At 39.6% G+C, this 18962-nt stretch overlaps 2 protein-coding genes across 2 annotated transcripts; both read right to left on the bottom strand.

Annotated features, from left to right (window-relative positions):
• Positions 1–1128: 1128 nt before the first annotated feature.
• Positions 1129–5843, bottom strand: LOC131788173 (chondroitin sulfate ABC exolyase-like). Its single transcript, XM_059105242.2, has 3 exons — positions 5765–5843; positions 3282–5308; positions 1129–2583 (listed from the first exon to the last, which is right to left on the bottom strand). The coding sequence occupies exons 1-3, from the start codon at positions 5841–5843 to the stop codon at positions 1129–1131; spliced, it is 3561 nt and encodes a 1186-aa protein (XP_058961225.2).
• Positions 5844–9916: 4073 nt separating this feature from the next.
• Positions 9917–14604, bottom strand: LOC131788172 (chondroitin sulfate ABC exolyase-like). Its single transcript, XM_059105241.2, has 3 exons — positions 14526–14604; positions 12062–14088; positions 9917–11377 (listed from the first exon to the last, which is right to left on the bottom strand). Exons 1-3 carry the CDS (start codon positions 14602–14604, stop codon positions 9917–9919), a joined length of 3567 nt encoding a protein of 1188 aa, XP_058961224.2.
• Positions 14605–18962: the final 4358 nt, after the last annotated feature.

Below are 18962 nucleotides of genomic sequence, written 5' to 3'. Positions count from 1 at the left end.
CTTATAGACCGCATGAGATTTAAAACAGGGCCTGTATATCAGCCGAGAAGATAAGTTTAGCAATTATGTATTCTACATGAAAGCTTTCTAGAAATTTTTAGTTTTTTATTGACCTTTACCTTGACATACCCAAGCTTGAGGGCAGAAGTCTTAATAATTGACCGGGTTAGAACAAAAAAAAGCAGCCTGCCCTTTCCGTAAAAATTTATTGAGTCTGAATGAAATCCTCCAGCATTTTTTTTCTTCGTTAGTAGGATGTTTAAAAAATGATTTCCCAAAAGAAATCTATAATCACTCCAAAATTGTCTTTAGATATGCCCAAAACTAGAATAAGGACGCTGCCATATTGGAAAATAAATTTAGTATCCTGGCTGCACACGCACTTAAACGTCCCAGGGTTAGATTACATAAAGCTGGTCTTCTGGTTACCAACAAATTTTTATCATTTGAGTCGAAAGTGCCTTTTACGTAGCTCGTCATTGTTTAAAAGATTGCCAAGAGAGGATAAAATTGAGAAAACAAAAAGAGATTTAACAAGTCACAGGTAAGAGTCCAGGGGCGTGTTTGTCAAAAGTCCCGAAACCTTTTAAGATTCGATTTTTAGGGTCCTTTTAGGGTCCGCCATTGCCTCGAGGCCCACAGAAACTTTTCTTTCTCGTCTTCGCTGACGAATTCATTGACCACATTTGTCGGAGCTGAGTTATAAGCTCATAACCTGGCCCCCTTCAACCAATCAGAAGGCTAATCGTGCCCTAGTTTTTACCAATTTGATCTAGAGTCTGGATCAAGCCATAAACTGAAAAAACCTGAAAATAATTGCAATTTTGCAAAAACGTAAAGTCAGGATAATAAACGAGTCTAGATGTGATGCTAATACAGATCCTATTTTCAAGAAACCCACGTGCGTTAATTTCACGACATTTGTTTTGTACACTGGTCATGTTCATATTCTCATTAAAAAAAATATCCTCGCTCGAATATTTTGAAACAGATTCATGGGAAACAACCAAACCAACAGATACAACACAAAGCACGAAGAATCCTTTAATCTACATTACGTAGTACAAATATTTCCTGATGATAATTATAATCTCAATCAAACAAATACATTAAGAATCCGTTAAGAAGTCAACAATTTATTTTGGTCAGTTTAACTTCCACGCTGAATCCGTTCTTCAGATTGGCAAAGACTAGTTTGTTTCCTCGGCTCGGTTTCTCGGTAACTGTTCTAATCACTCGAACCCTTGGCTCGTAACTAGTTGGAGAACCGTGTACCTTGGGTAGTTCTGGAAGAGTTGTGCTCACAATGCGTGCCAAGGTGACTTCAACTTGGATCTCATCGCTTTCTATTCGAAACATTTCCCGAGCTTTGATATCGTCGGAGGTTCGCAAGACTTTTGAGCCAGGGAAATTCAGGTCGGGGTAACTAATGCTTAAGTAAATCTCCTGAGTGTTTTCTTCCGCCATAATCCTGCATTGTCTGCTCACTCCCGAGACAATCCCCCAGGAAGGAAGAGATGACGTTTCTTGGAAAACAACGTAACCGTATAGTGGAACCAAGACATGATCACGTTCAGGAGATCTTTCAAATCGGACCACATGAGCCTCACTGTCTTGCTTAATAACCCTGTATAGCTTAAGTGACTTATCAAATTGTTGTTTATTCCAATAATAGTCAGCAGAGCCTTTATATGAAGGAGTATTTATGTGAACTGCGTACTCGTAACTCCCATCAGGTGTACTGTGCTCCAGCCAGGCGGTACCGTAGGTGCCACTGGATGGTTTAGCTGAGGGCGTTTGCGAGTTTTGTGTTTGTACATGAACCTTAAGATCGGATGCACTTGATCTTGGAATGTAGTAGCTGTTGCCTTTGGTGTCCACCAGAGTAGTGTATCCCCTTCTACTTCCTTTTGGAGTCGAAAATGGGGTCATGGCGTTAAAAAGAGTTGAATCATCCTTTCGGTCATCGTCAACTTTAATGGACGAGCTGTCACTTATCAGCTTGTCTTGAAAAAGGGTCGTTTGAGCTTGAGTTGCCCCGCCATTGTTTATTCTGATGTTGCTTCCTAGGCAGACCAACACGTTTTGATAAAAGAAAACAGATTTCTTAAAGCGGAGATTGATATTTGGATAGGGGTGGCTCGCCTCCATAAAACTGTACCTGGGTTGGCGGAAGTGCATGCCAAATACTCCGCTGGATAAAGGCTCTGGTCCTCTGTAGGTTACTCCTCCAGCAGAAGATCGTGGACTGAAGTTTCTTGCTTTACTCAGCCTCGTCTGAGTGAGAGTCAGGGACATTGTTGTGGCTCCAGGTATTTTTGTCCAATCCCATCCATTGTTTATATCGTGAGCCTTCAATGCTTCTTCGCTGTTCGCTATCAACATTGAACCATGACTCTGATAGGTACCATAAACATTTTCAGGTTTCCCTACCCTTGTAGATCCCTCAAAGTCCCAGACAAACCGGTTAAAGCCTTTTATCGTCACTGCCCAGTCTTTACGACGATGAATTGAGAGAGCAGCAAAGTTCTTGGACCAATGACCTTCAGGGGAGGGCTCAGGAGATGTACCTTTAGAAAAGACCTATGTTCGATAAAAACAAGAAAGAAGTCAGCAAAGATACTAAAAAATTAAAATATAACTTTGCACCAAATAATATGTACAGTGCTATTATTACAAGCTTATAAAAGGGTAAGAATGTGCCCCCAATCTCTCTTTTTCTCTCATTTTTTATGATTTTTGTCTTTCATTCTATCTTTTAAGGGTTGCTGTGCAATGTTGTATTGCAGGAAGGAAGCTTTATATTAACAGCATTGGGGTGTATTTTGCGAAACGTTGAACTTTAGGCAGGAACATAATCATTCTTGCGTCGTTCTTCTAGTACACACAAGCAAGCTTTTCGCTCAAATGTGAAAGCAATTCTTAACTTATTATAAACGAAAGGAATCAAATGAAGCCCAATTTTCATGTAGCCTTGCATTAGAATTGCATTAAAAAGGGGTTAACTACCTTTAAAGTCTATTCCTCTTTTTGGAATCAAATCAAATAATCGACCCGCAACAAACTGAAAGGTCTCAGGATTCCTAGGTTTATGGTCACCTCAAATTTAATGCAGATTGTTAACAGGGGTGTAGTGTATTCAACACCTTATTCTTGTTTTACTTATATATCTAGGAATGTGATTCCTGCCACTAGAAAAAAATCTGATTAAAATCTTTAAAAAGGTTGAGGAAAGCAGCTACATGTATAGGCATTCAGCAACGTTCAGTTAATAAACTTACGATGGACATAATTTTCAGTGATCCAAGACTGTTCATATACGATTTTCCCCTGTTAACCGTTCCATCTTCCAAGTACTTTTTAACAAATTCATCAGTAGGCTGGTACAGACGTAAAAACATCCCAACGTTCTTAACGGCAGGAACTGAAATTTCTTCGGCTGGGGTTGATGCCAGTGGCCCAGATGGATGGGAAACACTAATGTAGGCGTATGCTGGGAGAATTCTTATCAAAACCTTTTTGGAATAGTCTACAAAGCGTCCTCCGACGCTGTTTGGTGTTGAATACTTTACTGCTACCAGCCTTAATGTTTCAAGGGCTTCCCGTAAATTTTGTTTTGACCCATCTGAAAGAGCAAAGTCGGTTCCTTCAAGAAGATATTGCACTTGCGCAGCTGTATGATATGCGTGTGGGGCATACGCAGATGCGTAGAATGTCATGTGATGAAAGCCAGTATAGTCAGGTTTAATGACTCCACCGAAGGCTTTGTTGATACTCAGGGCGTTATCCATCCATCGTTTCAAAGCATCCATATCCCTCTGCCTTTCCTTTTTTTCCAACTCCGACTTAGCAGGCATTATCAACACAATCATGAGCCGAAACAACATTATTGTAATCATTCTGTCAGCCGTAGTTCCATTATACTCAAACGTCGATTGGTAAACTTCACCAAAATCATTATACCACTTGGCAGTATTTATTAAGTTTAAAAGTCTTGATCTGTATTTAGTGTCCCCTTGTAAGGCGTCTTTCAACAAGAAAAGAGTGTGTGTGTATCCAGCACCACCACGGTTCATTTCATGATCCAGGGAGCCTATTGCACTTCCATCAGCCCATCCTTGGTCTTCAATGTAGTCAAGCAGTTTAATTATTCTCCCAAGGCGTTTTTTGTTTTCGTCATTTAATATTTTGCGTACTTGGTCCTTTGTGTAAGGTTTCGTCAAACTTTCAAGGTAATCGCGGAACTCTTTCTGCCTGTTCGCGTCGTTTCCACAAATCCTTTCAATGGCACGGTCCACATCGACTTTGTTAGTAGAACTCAGTTCAGGAGTTTCTTCTGTCACAGTTCGGGAAATTTCTTTGGCGCGGGATTTAAGATAAAACTCTATCGCCAAAGGAAGCATGATACGCATTTGGACGAAGCTGAACTTTCTTGTTGGATCTTTCGAGGAATACTCCCGTGTTCCTCTTTTACAACCGCGACAGAACAAAGGAGGCCCGACTATCACTGTCTTTCCTGAGTCTAGCGTTCTAAATACAAGTCTATCGTATTCCAGATATGCAGCGTCAATGCTACTCACTAGTTTATTCCAACGCTTCTTGGCTTCTCCAGAGAGATCATAGGTGGTGTCTCTCTCATCGCAATACCAGTTTTTCAAGCCACTCTCGATGTGAGTGAGACTCAAGGACTTTGAAGCAACCACCGTTTCTGGAAGGGCAGTCGGAGCTCGCCGACTCCAACGGTAGCTTTGCTGCCAGACTTTCCCAGAATCATATCGTGAGCCGAATCTTGTGAAAGGTGGAACTATTTTGTCACGAGACTGAAATGACATCCTTCCCACAAAGTCAAGCATATCGATATAAATTATGTCGTGATGACTCAAGACAAAATCGACTCTATAAATTGCAGCGGGAGAGTTGAGGCTATGAGAGTAACGTTTGCATTCCCTATAGGACACCCATATTCCTCGCCATCCTTTAAATCCCAATTCAATATTAAATGATCCAACTTGGTTGCTCCGAGCTGTATCTCTAAATCTAACTTGCATGCTCCTTCCAGGTGAGGGAGTCTCTTTGTAGATCCACATCTTCACACCTCCTCGGCTTAGTTCGCTTCCTCTAATGCGGGCAGATCGGGGCCTGGTGTACCTCAGTCGCGATTTTCCTGTGGTGCCAGATTCCCATCTCAGTGACCTTGAGCCGAGCTTGGCTACGGACGTTGAGAATGTTATTGTTCCTTTGGTTTCTGGTATACGTCCCAAACAGTTTTCCTGTGATTCCCCTTCGAAGTCTAATAGTTGCTGACAGTCTGCAATGGATGCCAAAACAATAATATGATGAAAGGATATCATTATGAAGAAACGACCGAAACAATACACTGTCAATCACTACATGTACATTTAGCTTGACTCAAATTTCATTTTTTCTACTCTTCAGTGATGCAAGGGTGGAAATTAAAGCGTTGAGCAAAGTGTTGTTTTCAATAACCTTCTGAAATTTAGGCTTGGAGTACACTGGGATTTGGAAGCGCAATAAATTCTCTTTAACGAGATAGATGAACGGATAGACATTTTTGAGTCTGAAAACAGCACATGAATTCAAAGCATACCTTGAAACTAAAAAATAATGGACTTAGTGGAAGATATATATGAATTGTTTGAGTGATCATTTCGAATGGGAAATAGGGATCCTTGTAAGATCTTGACGACTGACACATCAGAAATGTAAGATACATGTCCTTAGCTCTTACTAACGAATAACCTACCGTCTTGAGCCGATGTAAACTCCACCAGCAAGAGTACAAGCCCGGTCAAAACAAGAAAAAAACCTCCTCTTCCAGACATGCCTCAAAACGGAAAATAATAAAGATGGGGAAGATTAGGGAGAGAGACTAGTTCCTCGGATACGTTACCAAGGAGGCTCGTGTAAGGTAATCAAAGTGGGTTTAAAGGACAAAATTCCTAAATAAGGCCTACTCAACAAAGGAAGGTAACATTTTACATGGAATAAACCTCTTCTAGCGTACAATTTCACTGCAGGATAATGAGTAAGGTTGAAAGGTTACTCATCCAAAAAGTCTAAGTTTACGATGAGGAGAAATTTACCAATCATTTGCACTCAAAGACGATGAAAATCGAAAGAATATTCATGGTTATGTTACCAAAAAATCACGAAAAAACAGCGTAGAGGGGACCGTCTACAATAAAGTATTTCCACGCCTCTTTGCCGAAGGCAATGTTTTTTTCCTGATCTTTTTCCTTTTTTTATTATTGTTATTGTTAAGGCCAAATCTGATTTCGACATAGTATATCCATTAGTTAACCACTTCAAAAAAACTACCAAGCAACAAACTACGTACTGAACTTACCCGTAATGACAGAGAGGAACCCTCCTTTTGTCGTCCTTCTCTAGGTTCCAAGTTGAGCTCTATTTAAAGCAAACTATCATTCCGTGGAAATTGTTGAGCAATCTAATAATGGCAATGCGGTCGTTCTCTGATTGGTTGTATAACAACTTATTACTAAATCTACTGCGAGACAATTGAATCATGAGGGGATGACAGCAGATATTAACGATCGAAATGAAAGAAAGAGATATGGTTATGAATCAAAAACCTGCTTCTTACATCAGAGAGCAGAGGTTATGAGTGAGCGAAATGACAAAATTTACCAATCTTTAAATTTACTTTAACAGGACTATAGGGTGGACCTAAATGAAATCAGGAGTGTATGACAGCGGAGAAAATTATTGAAATGCTTGGAAGATGTTTGCCTTGTTTGTCAATTGATGTCCAGCTTCTGATACAAAAGAGCTCAGGCTACGAGTGAGATGACAAAAATAAATCTATTCCTAAATCTGCTTTTACCAGACGGTTTGTCAAAGGAATCGAAGAGCGTGAAAGCAGGAATTACGTCACAGGTTGACCATAACGATCTAGAAAAATTGACGAACAGCTGCTTTCAAGAAAAATAAATTAACTTAGAACTTTTCCATCCACAAAGTTTTACTCTTTCAAATTCTTTTTAAGATAAAGCTCACAACGATAGACAGAGTCGACTGGAAGCGGGTTTAACGAAATTTTCCTAAGGTTGCTCATAATTGATACGATCTCTGTTTACTTATTAGGAGGATGACAGCATTACAACAATAAACAGTTCGTAAAAAAGTGACAGCTAACTAGCAAACTCCAAATTTAACGAGCAACCCGCTTTTCACGGCAGAAATTGTGACCAGTGAATGAGATGTTATCTTAATTCCTTTTTTATTTAACACAAATTTCCTCCTCTACCATTTTTCTGTAGCTAGAATCTCTGTCTGCCATTAAAAAAAAAAAATTTCACCTTACTCTTAGCGACCTCTCAACGTACCTCGACTTGAACTGAAAAACGCTTCTCATGTCTGTGAAAATGTAATTGATCCCGGAAACCGCATTAGATAAAGACAGGGCCTGCATATCAGCCGAGAATATGATTTTCGCCTAGAAATAATCTTCATTGAAGTTTTCTAGGAAATTGTTAAGAGTTCGTCTTTCTTGCCTTTTTCCTTGAATTAGATCTTAGATTCAGTGTCTGTGACTCCAATTATTATGGCATGATCGTGATCTGTCTTAAAAATTTAGGACAACAGCATGGTAGGACTCTTGTATGCAGGATTACGAAATTCGAAGGTGCATGGGATTCAATCCTCTTGGATGAATCGCGTATAACTGTGTTATGCCTGCTATACAATGACTACCATCTGAATCTTTGAATAAAAAAAAAATTGTTAGCGGATAGTTTTATTGTATATAATCATTTCAAGTTTAATTTAATTCGAATACATACTTACATATCTCTTTAAAATGCAATGTGGTCCACATTACGATGAAATGCTGTCTAGTTATGAAATAAACCTGTAGATAACAACTCTGTGAAAGCCGTATAACGCTTTCGGTGACTTATTAGACTTTTTGAAATCTTCTTTATTGACTAGAAAATCGTATCACGAAAATAATATGTTACTCTAGCTCGAGGGCAGAAAACTATGTTCCAAATCCAAACAATTGACAGGGTTAAAAACAAGCCGCCTTTGTTACCAAAAATATTTCTGGTGCAGGTGAAATCGAATAGCATTTTTTTCTTCATATGAAGGATCTCATGACAATCTTTCAATGCGCTCAAATATATGATACGGGCGCCGCCACATCTTGTTCATAGCTAAGGAGAAGGACAACAAAACAACTGCACGTTTAGCGCAAAAGTGACAGCTGTTATGAACTACTAAACTTAGAAGTGATTGGGAACTACTGAGATTAGGAATGTTCCGGCTAAATGTTTAGGAATTGTTTAGACCTGTTAGATTATCTTAAAATCCTTATGCAAGTCTTGTGATCCTTGGTTTGTTACGTGCCGCAAGACCGCACATTTATTTTTCCCCTTTGAGTGATGTGTCCTTCACCGTTGTGATAGGGCTTAATTATCGTACGATAAACCTCAGAGAGTGACATAAAAGTTCCTGATCAGACTCCTGGCGCTTCCCGTTTGCGCGTGGTATTCGAGTTAGTCTACTAACCTCAACAGTACAATAAAACTAACCAGCAAACTCCAAATTAGACGAGCAACCCTGCATTTCAAAGCAGAGGTTTTGACAAATGAATGAGATATTACCTTACTTATTTTCTCTAATGCAAATATCCCTCTCTACCTTTTTTCTGTGGCTATAACCACTGCCTGCAGTAAAGGACCATTCCACCTTAAACTCTTATATCTCCTATGAATTGGCAACCACTTTTCGTGTCTGTGAAATGCACTGGAAATGCTAGAGACAACATAAGATTAAAATAGAGCCTATACATCAGCCGAGAAGAATATATATTCTACAAGAAAGTTCTCTAGAGGTTAGGAGTTTTTTATTGATTAACCTTGGCATACCTAAGCTTGAGGGCAGAATTCCTAAGAATTGACTGGGTTGGAACAAATAAAAACAGCCTGCCTTTCATGTCCGAGTGAAATCGTTCAGCATTTTTTTTTGTTCATAGGAAGGATGTTTAAAAAATGATTTCCAAAACGGAATCTACAATCACCCCAAAATTGTCTTTAAATATGCTCAAAACTAGAATAAGGACGCTGCCATTTTGGAAAACAAATTTAGTATCCTGACAGCACATGTACTTAAGCGTCCCAGGGTTAGTTCACAAACAGCTTGTCCTCTCGTTATCAACAAACTTTATTATTTGAGTCGACAGTGCCTTTTACGTAGCTCGTCATTGTTCAAAAGATTTCCAAGAGAGAGAAAAATTGAAAATACAAAGAGAGACTTTACTAAGTCAGAGGTAAGAGTCCAGGTGCGCGTTTGTCAAAAGTCCCGAAACCTTTTAAGATTCCATTTTTAGGGTGCGCCATTACCTCAAGGCCCACAGAAACTTTTCTTTCTCGTCTTCGCCGACGACTTCATTGACCACATTTGTCGGAGCTGAGTTACAAGCTCATAACCTGGCTCCCTTCAGCCAATCAGAAGGCTAATCGTGCTCTAGTTTTTACCAATTTGATTTAGAGTCTGGATCAAACTATAAACTGAAAAAGTCTGAAAATAATTGCAATTTTGCAAAAACGTAAAGTCAGGATAATAAACGAGTCTAGATGTGATGCTAATGCAGATCCTATTTTCAAGAAACCCACGTGCGTTAATTTCACGACATTCATTTTACACTCTGGTCATGTGCATATTCTCATTCAAAAAAAATTTCCTCACTCGAAAATTTTGAAGTAGATTCAGGAGAAACAACCAAATCAACACATAGCACGAAGAATCCTTTAATCTACATTACGCAGTATAAATATTTCCTATTGATAATTATAATCTCAAATATGTTGTTTATTGTTTAAAATACATCGATATGTTTACATAGAAATAACCACATTAAGAATCCCTTAAAAAGTCAACAATTTATTTTGGTCAGTTTAACTTCCACGCTGAATCCGTTCTTCAGATTGGCAAAGACAAGTTTGTTTCCTCGGCTTGGTTTCTCGGTAACTGTTCTAATCACTCGAACCCTTGGCACGTAATCAGTTGGAGAACCATGTACCTTGGGCAGTTCTGGAAGAGTTGTGCTCACAACGCGTGCCAAGGTGACTTCAACTTGGATCTCCTCACTTTCCATTCGAAACATTTCCCGAGCTTTGACATCGCCGGAAGTTTGCAAGACCTTAGAGCCGGGAAAATTTAGGTCGGGGTAACTGATGCTTAAAAACAGCTCCTCGAAAGTTTCTTCAGCCATAATCCTGCATTGTCTGTTCACTGACGAGACAATCCCCCAGGAAGGAAGAGGGACAGATGAAGTCGCTTGGAAAAAGACATAACCATAGAGTGGACGCAAAGCTGTATTGCGTTCAGGAGATCTTTCAAATCGGACCACATGAGCCTCATCGTCTTGCTTCAAAACCCTGTATAGCTTATGTGACGCATCAGAATGTTGTATTTCCCAATAAGAGCCAGTAGAGCCTTCGTATGAAGGAGTATTAATGTGAACTGCATACTCGTAACTCCCATCAGACGCACTGTGCTCAAGCCAGGCAGTTCCGTAGGTGCCATTGGATAGTTTAGCTGAGGACGTTCGCGAGTTTTGTGTTTGTACATGAACCTTAAGATCGGATGCACTTGATCTTGGAATGTAGTAGCTGTTGCTTTTGGTGTCCACCAGAGTAGTGTATCCCCTTCTACTTCCTTTTGGAGTTGAAAATGGGGTCATGGCGTCAAAAAGAGCTGAATCATCTTTTCGCTCATCGTCAACTTCAATGGACGAGCTGCCACTTATCAGCTTGTCTTGAAAAAGGGTCGTTTGAGCTTGAGTTGCCCCGCCATTGTTTATTCTGATATTGCTTCCTAAGCAGACCAACACGTTTTGATAAAAGAAAACAGATTTCTTAAAGCGGAGATTGATATTTGGATAGGGGTGGCTCGCCTCCGAAAAACTGTACCTGGGTTGGCGAAAGTCCATGCCAAATACTCCGCTGGATAAAGGCTGTAGTCCTCTGTAGGTTACTCCTCCAGCAGAAGATTGTGGACTGAAGTTTCTTGCCTTACTCAGACTCGTCTGAGCGAGAGTCAGGGACATTGTTGTGGCTCCAGGTATTTTTGTCCAATCCCATCCATTGTTTATATCGTGAGCCTTCAATGCTTCTTCGCTGTTCGCTATCAACATTGAACCATGACTCTGATAGGTACCATAAACATTTTCAGGTTTTCCTACCCTTGTAGATCCCTCAAAGTCCCAGACAAACCGGTTAAAGCCTTTTATCGTCACTGCCCAGTCCTTACGACGATGAATTGAGAGAGCAGCAAAGTTCTTGGACCAATGACCTTCAGGGGAGGGCTCAGGAGATGTACCTTTAGAAAAGACCTATGTTCGAGAAAACGAACAAGAAATCAGTTAATATGCTAAAAATCAAAATATAACTTTCCACCAAGTAATTTGCCTAAAAAAAAGCACAATGCTATTGTTACAAGCTTATTAAAGGGTAAGAATGTGCCCCCAATCTCTCTTTCTCTCTCCTTTTTTATGCATAGAGTTTTGTTTACAATGTTTTATTGCAGTAAGGAAGGTTTAAATCAACAGCATTGGGGTGTATTGTGCGTAACGTTAAACTTTAGGCAGCAACATAATCATTCTTGCATCGTTCTTCTGGCGCACACAAAAAAGTTTTTTCGTCCAAGTATAAAAGCAATCTCTAACTTATTAAAAACGGAAGGAATCAAATGAAGCCCAATTTTCATGTAGCCCTGCATTGGAATTGCATTAAAAAGGGGTTAACTAGCTTTTAAGTATTTCTTCTTTTTTGAATCAATTCTTTAAAATAGTCGACCAGCAACAAAGTGCACGGTAACTGGGTTCCTAAGTTTATGGTCACCTCAAATTTGATGCAGATTGTTAACAGTGGTGTAGTGTATCCAAAACATTATTGGTGCTTTACTTATAGGAATGAGATTCCTTGTATTAGAAAAAAATCTGATATAAGTTCTCAAAAATATTGACGTAAGCTACTATATGTATAGGCATTCAGCAACATTCAGTTAATGAACTTACGATGGACATAATTTTCAGTGATCCAAGGCTGTTCATGTACGATTTTCCTCTGTTAACCGTTCCATCTTCCAAGTACTTTTTAACAAATCCGTCAGTAGGCTGGTACAAACGTAAAAACATCCCAACGTTCTTAACAGCAGGAACTGACACTTCTTCGGCTGGGGTTGATGCCAGTGGCCCAGATGGATGGGAAACACTGATGTAGGCGTATGCTGGGAGAATGTTTACCAAAATCTTTTTGGAATAGTCTACAATGCGTCCGCCGACACTGTTTGGTGTTGAATACTTTACTGCTACTAGCCTCATTGTTTCAAGAGCTTCCAGTAAATTTCGTTTCGACTCATCTGACAGTGCAAAATCTGTTCCTTCTAAGAGGTATTGCACTTGTGCAGCTGTATGATATGCGTGTGGGGCATACGCAGATGCGTAGAATGTCTTGTGATGAAAGCCAGTGTAATCAGGTTTAATAACTCCACCGAAGGCTTTGTTGATACTCAGGGCGTTATCCATCCATCGTTTCAAAGCATCCATATCCCTTTGCCTCTCCTTTTTTTCCATATCCGACTTAGCAGGCATTATCAACACAATCATGAGCCGAAACAACATTATTGTAATCATTCTGTCAGCCGTAGTTCCACTATACTCGAACGTCGATTGGTAAACTTCACCAAAATCATTATACCACTTGGCGGTATTTATTAAGTTTAAAAGTCTTGATCTGTATTTAGTGTTCCCTTGTAAGGCGTCTTTCAACAAGAAAAGAGTGTGTGTGTACCCAGCACCACCACGGTTCATTTCATGATCCAGGGAGCCTATTGCACTTCCATCAGCCCATCCTTGGTCTTCAATGTAGTCAAGCAGTTTAATTATTCTCTCAAGGCGGTTTTTGTTTTCGTCATTTAATATTTTGCGTACTTGGTCCTCTGTGTAAGGTTTCGTCAGACTTTCGAGGTACTCACGGAACTTTTTCTGTCTGTTTGCATTGTTTCCACAAATCCTTTCAATGGCACGGTCCACATCGACTTTGTTAGTAGAGCTCAATTGGGGAGTTTCTTCTGTCACAGTTCGGGAAACTTCTTCGGCGCGGGATTTAAGATAAAACTCTATGGCTAAAGGAAGCATGATACGCATTTGGACGAAGCTGAACTTTCTTGTTGGATCTTTCAAGGAATACTCTCGTGTTCCTCTTTTACAACCGCGACAGAACAGAGGAGGCCCGACTATCACTGTTTTTCCTGAGTGTAGCGTCCTAAATAAAAGTCTATCGTATTCCAGATATGCAGCGTCAATGCTCCTCACCAGTTTATCCCAACGCTTCTTGGCTTCTCCAGAGAAGTCGTAGGTGGTTTCCCTCTCATCGCAATACCAGTTTTTCAAGCGACTCTCGATGTGAGTGAGACTCAAGGATTTTGAAGCAACCACCGTTTCTGGAAGGGCAGTCGGAGCCTGCTGACTCCAACGGTAGCTTTGCTGCCAGAAGTTGCTTGAATCATATCGTGAGCCGAATCTTGTGAAAGGTGGAACTATTTTGTCACGAGACTGAAATGACATCCTTCTCACAAAGTCAAGCATATCGATATGAATTGTGTCGTGATGGCTCAAGGCAAAATCGACTCTATCAATTTCAGCGGGAGAGTTGAGGCTATGAGAGTAACGTTTGCATTCTCCATAGGACACCCATATTCCTCGCCATCCCTTAAATCCCAAGTCAATATCAAATGACCCAACTTGGTTGCTCCGAGCTGTATCTCTAAATCTAACTTGCATGCTTCTTCCAGGTGAGGGAGTCTCTTTGTAGATCCACATCTTCACCCCTCCTCGGCTTAGGTCACGTCCTCTGATGCGGGCAGATGGGGGCCTGGTGTACCTCAATCGCGATTTTCCTGTAGTTCCAGATTCCCATCTCAGTGACCTTGAGCCGAGCTTGGCTACGGACGTTGAGAATGTTATTGTTCCTCTGGTTGCTGGTATACGTCTCAGGCAGTTTTCCTGTGATTTCCCCTCAAAGTCTAATAATTTCTGACAATCTACAATAAATGTCAAGATACAATGTAATATGATGAAAGGATACCACTATAAAGAAACGACCGTAATAATGCACGGTTTACCACTACATGTACATTTGGCATGACTTAAACAATTTTCTTTTCTAATCTTCAGTGACGCAAGGGGTGGAATGAGAGCATTGAGCTAAGTTCTATTTTCAGTAACCTTCTGAAATTTAGGCTGGGGGTACACCGGGATTTTGAAAACGCAACAAATATTTTAAAAAGTGGATGAAAACGATTATTTTAAAACTGGATAAAAGAAGGAAGAAAGTGAGAAGTAATGGCCTCTAATGGGAGATTTGTTACTAATTTGAATATTTACTTTATTAGAGCAGTTATCTTTCTAAGATTCTTACGATACTGAAGATAAAAGATGCAAGATAGACTTGGTTGGCTTTTACTAACGAATAACCTACCGTCTTTAGCCGATGATAACTCTAACAGCAAGAGTACAAGCCCAGTCAAAACAAGACAAAAACCTCTTCTTCCAGACATGCCTCAAAACAGAAAACAATAAAATTGAAGAATATGAGTAACTTCAAACGAATCTAGCTCTTCGGATACTCCACCAAGAAAGCTTGTGTAGAGCAATCCAAGTGGGCTGCTGGTACAAAATTCCCAAGCGTTGCTTGGATTTTATCGGGAGTTCGCATTACGATATATAAATTAGCTTAATATTTGGTGGTGAATCCACTATTATGAATACCATGCGACGAACAGTCTACAATAAACCTTTGCCGAAGGCAATGTTTTGTACTAAACGTTTCCTTTTTCTTTGATATGGTTATGGCCGAAATCTGATCGACAAAATATATCCAATAGTTAATCGCTTCGAAAAAACTGCTAAGTAACAAACTACGGAACTTACTTGTACTGACAGAAGAGAAAGCTCCGTTGATTTTCTCCCTTTACGTTCTAATTTGTTCTCTATTTAAAGCAAACTATCATTCCAGGAAAATTGCTGTGCGGTCTTGTAATGGAATTCTGGTCGTTCTCTAATTGGCTGGATAACAACTCATTGCTAAATCTGCTGTGAGACAATCAAATCAAGCTGGGAGACAGCAGAGGAATAACATTGAAATACAAGAAAGAAATATGGTTTTAATCAATAACTTGATTCTACCATCAAAGAGCAGAGGTCGTGTGGAACTGAAGTTCACTTATCTGCCCTCACAATGGAATCAGGAGAGTATGACAGCAAAAAAAAATGTTTGAAATGCTTGGAAGATGTATGCCTTGGTTATGAATTGATTACCTCATTCTGATACGAGAGCACTCAGGCTATGAGTGAGATGATAAAAATAAACTTATTTCTAAATCTGCTTTTACCGGACAGTGCGCTGTAAGTCAAAGGAATCGTAGAGCGTGATAGCAGGTATTAAGTCACAGGTTGACCAAAACGATCCAGCAAAATTGACAACCTGCTACTTTTCATTTGGAAAATCAATTGAAAAACTTTTCTTCCAAAACGTTTTACTCTTTCCAGTTTTTTTAAAGACGAAACGAAAAAACGGAAACGGAAATAACGCTGGCGACCGTTATAAGAAAAAAACAGGGCCTACACATCAGTCGAGAAAAACTTTAGTTAAGATATAATCTACATGTACATTTTCCGTGGGAAATTGTCTGGAGATATTCCTTGAAGTTTTCATTGATTCAAGGTCTATCACTTGGATCATTAAAGCATGATCGTGACCTCCTTTAACATGATCTTCACCTTGAAAAATCTGAGACAAACAGGATGTTAGAACGCTTGTATGAAAAACTGCCAAATCCGCTCGCTATACAATGAATTTCATCTCTCATTTAAGCAAAATTTTCCGCAAAAACGTCTAGCATAAATAATCACTTCGAGATTAATATGAAATATATAATTCTATAAAAAGCATCTTTTCCGTAAACCTTTTCTCTCTAGTTGAATTTGGAACAGAATTCACCAAAAGGTAATTGGCCATATTAAGGTGAAAGGTTATCTAGTGACAAAGTAAATCCAAAGTGAACAAAACAGTGAAACTGTCTTGTGTTTCAGCAAGCATTATCATATATATATGACACCAGAACTTGAGGGCAGAATGTTGTGAACCAATTCCAAAAATTTGACAGGCTTGAAAAACTTAACTAGCCTTTGTTATACAAACGATCTCGAGTACAACTGAAATAGTCTAGCTTTTCTTTTTTCTTCAGAAGAAGGTTCTTGTGAAAATGATTTCCGACCGGTTACCTAATCGCTCCAAAATTGTCTTAAAGTACGGACGCCCAGTGTTTTAAAAAAAAAATTGATAACTTTGTCAGTTCACAAACAACTGGTGGTCTGGATATCACCAAAACTTTATTATTTGAGTCGGGATGGCCTTTCGTGTGACTTAAAATCGTTCCACAGACTACCACGAGATAGAAAAACAACAAAAAGAGTTTCAGACTCTACAAGGTCACAGGTCAGAGGCCAAGGGCCCGTTTCTCAAAAGTGTAGTTGCCTTGTAGGGCCCACCGCGACAGTTCATAATCTAAGTTTAAGAAATAGTACGGCGAGTCTCAAATATCAGTCCATTTTATTTCATGTCTACTTTCATATCGTCATCAATCAGAAACCCACTGCACACGTCAATGAAATGGTCTAACTTGGGGTAGTTTTAGATGAAAATGTAACATGGAAATCGCATATATCTTGCGTAGCTAGTGAAAATATCTAAATCTACACTGTAGATTTAGATAATTTTACTAGCTACGTTAGTTACCTGAGGTATACTTTTTGGATCCTCTCGTCGCATGCTATATGATGACCCCAAACCTTAATTTAATCTGCGGATGAAGCTACAAAACAAATGATCATAGAATTGTCATTTAGCAAAAACGTTTCATCGGGAAAGTCAACAAGTCTAACTATGATACTCAGAAAGATACTATTTTTAAGAAACTTATAATTACCGCATATCCTCGAATAATCGTCCGGGTGCCTTTTCAAAATTTCGGCTTGAAAGAGGGGCGCTCATCGGAGTTTTCGGCAAAAGGGAGTCACATCACACCAAAGTTTTTGACATTTGTCTACTCTTACTTTCCGCCACTGAAGTAGGAAACGACAGGTTCTCGTAACACTAATATGGCTGCGCTAAACAGAACTTTTCGGGTCAAGGCTTTCTACAATTACTCGACCTCTATTGTCTGGCGGTTTGGTTTTGAACTCGGAGAGAATTTACAGTAACTTGTAATTCGTTCTCTTGATTAAATTCATAATGTTATACCAAATTTATTCGCGCCCAAACTAAGATATTGTTTGGGAGTATGACTACAGTTTGATAATCGGAAGTTGGAGAGAACTTACAAGAAATTGTGGCTCGTTTCTTATGAGTGACGTCATGATAACTTTATTTATTTGCTCCCAAATAAAGATATTTGCGTCTTCACTAAATGTAATCTCTGGCCCTAGGGCTTGCTATGTCGATCGCTTGATTGAGGCTTAAGGGATCTCACATAAAATTTGATTTATGCATTATTTATCAAACTCAAACGGAAATCACGACACGTCAGAAATACATACGAAAGCAATTCAAATGAACTTTACTTTCAATTTAGGCGGCAAAATTTGAAATTGTTCGTTAAACTTACCATCCCCATGCGACCATTTCTTCCAACAATTCAAACACTACAACTTTCTGAATTCCCCTTGTCGATTCCACCGCAAGAAATAGCCTGTGCCACCCAAGCTTCGACTCGAATGTGAAGTACGAATCAAATAACATAACTGCTTCATCTTCGCGGCAATATCACGCTGGTATTTTGATTTTCCGATCGACAAGAACGGTGATCAGAATCGATCGGTTTGTTTACCTCATAGACGTGACCGCTGACCAGCTGCTGAGTGAAAACAGTACGGTTCAGTGGCGAGGGGCGGGGTGAGGGTGGGTGCAGGCAGATTATCAGAAGATTTTTGGGAACATTTGAACATATGCATTAAAGTATCATGATAAACATTAGGATTCTCAGCCTAAATGCGAAGGCATGCTTCGTGTTGCAGACAACTTTTATTTTACTTAGTATTCTTTTTTATTTCAAATACATTTCGTTCCAAATAGGAATAGCATCAGTTCATAGATTTAAAAACAAATCTTTACCACGTAAATAAATGTGTTTAGATAATCGAGATAACCATTGAACCTCTTGTATCGCACCGGAAATAACGTGTCTTGTCTTTGCCCAACTCTGAGAGCGTGGAGCGGCAAAGACGCGAGATACCAGTCTCGCGTCTCGCGGCTTCTCCATGCTCACAGGATACGCGTGACCTCGCTATCTTTAAGAAAAATAAGAGACTGCTCGAAGTCTGTATTCCGTTCAACCATTTCATAAGAGTGACGCGAGTCTTCAATTGAGTGAGAAAGTCACAAACCCATTCTTTACCTCACGAGCGTAACCACTGACCACTCACGAATTACAATAGGCTTCTCCTTTGACGCGGAAATTGAAATCGTATCGAATATACAAAGTTATAGTGAGTTCCTTTAGATCTCCCGAACTTGTATCGCGTTGGAAACAATTACAAGTACAGGAAGAAGTCGTTCATTAGGACTCCTTTTTGAATAGCAAAGATGGAAAAAACTTTGGTTCATCGTGTGGCTTAAGTGGTTTGGTACGACTGTCTGAATGCAATGTGTAAGTAAAACATCATTTGATAAGCTGCCACCTGTCTAAAGAGGTTTTTAAGTGAAAATGAGCAAATCTTGGCAAAGATTGGCCTATTTCACTTCGCTCAGGAGGATAAACAAAAAAATGTGGATTTGCTATAGGCATCGCCACACTCTGGGGAAGTTTTGGAGAAGTGCAAAGGTAACATGTCAGTTTCTGGTATACGTCCCAAACAG

Source organism: Pocillopora verrucosa, chromosome 1 (assembly GCF_036669915.1).
Source record: "Pocillopora verrucosa isolate sample1 chromosome 1, ASM3666991v2, whole genome shotgun sequence".
Lineage (NCBI taxonomy): Eukaryota > Metazoa > Cnidaria > Anthozoa > Scleractinia > Pocilloporidae > Pocillopora > Pocillopora verrucosa.
This window is presented reverse-complemented; position numbering and strand designations above follow the sequence as displayed.

Coding starts and splice junctions, on each gene's coding strand:
- LOC131788172 (XM_059105241.2), bottom strand. CDS start 14,604: ATGTCTGGAAGAAGAGGTTTTTGTCTTGTTTTGACTGGGCTTGTACTC. Junction 14,089..14,525: donor GTTATCATCGGCTAAAGACG/GTAGGTTATTCG, acceptor CATTTATTGTAG/ATTGTCAGAAATTATTAGAC. Junction 11,378..12,061: donor CACTGAAAATTATGTCCATC/GTAAGTTCATTA, acceptor TCTCGAACATAG/GTCTTTTCTAAAGGTACATC.
- LOC131788173 (XM_059105242.2), bottom strand. CDS start 5,843: ATGTCTGGAAGAGGAGGTTTTTTTCTTGTTTTGACCGGGCTTGTACTC. Junction 5,309..5,764: donor GTTTACATCGGCTCAAGACG/GTAGGTTATTCG, acceptor CATCCATTGCAG/ACTGTCAGCAACTATTAGAC. Junction 2,584..3,281: donor CACTGAAAATTATGTCCATC/GTAAGTTTATTA, acceptor TATCGAACATAG/GTCTTTTCTAAAGGTACATC.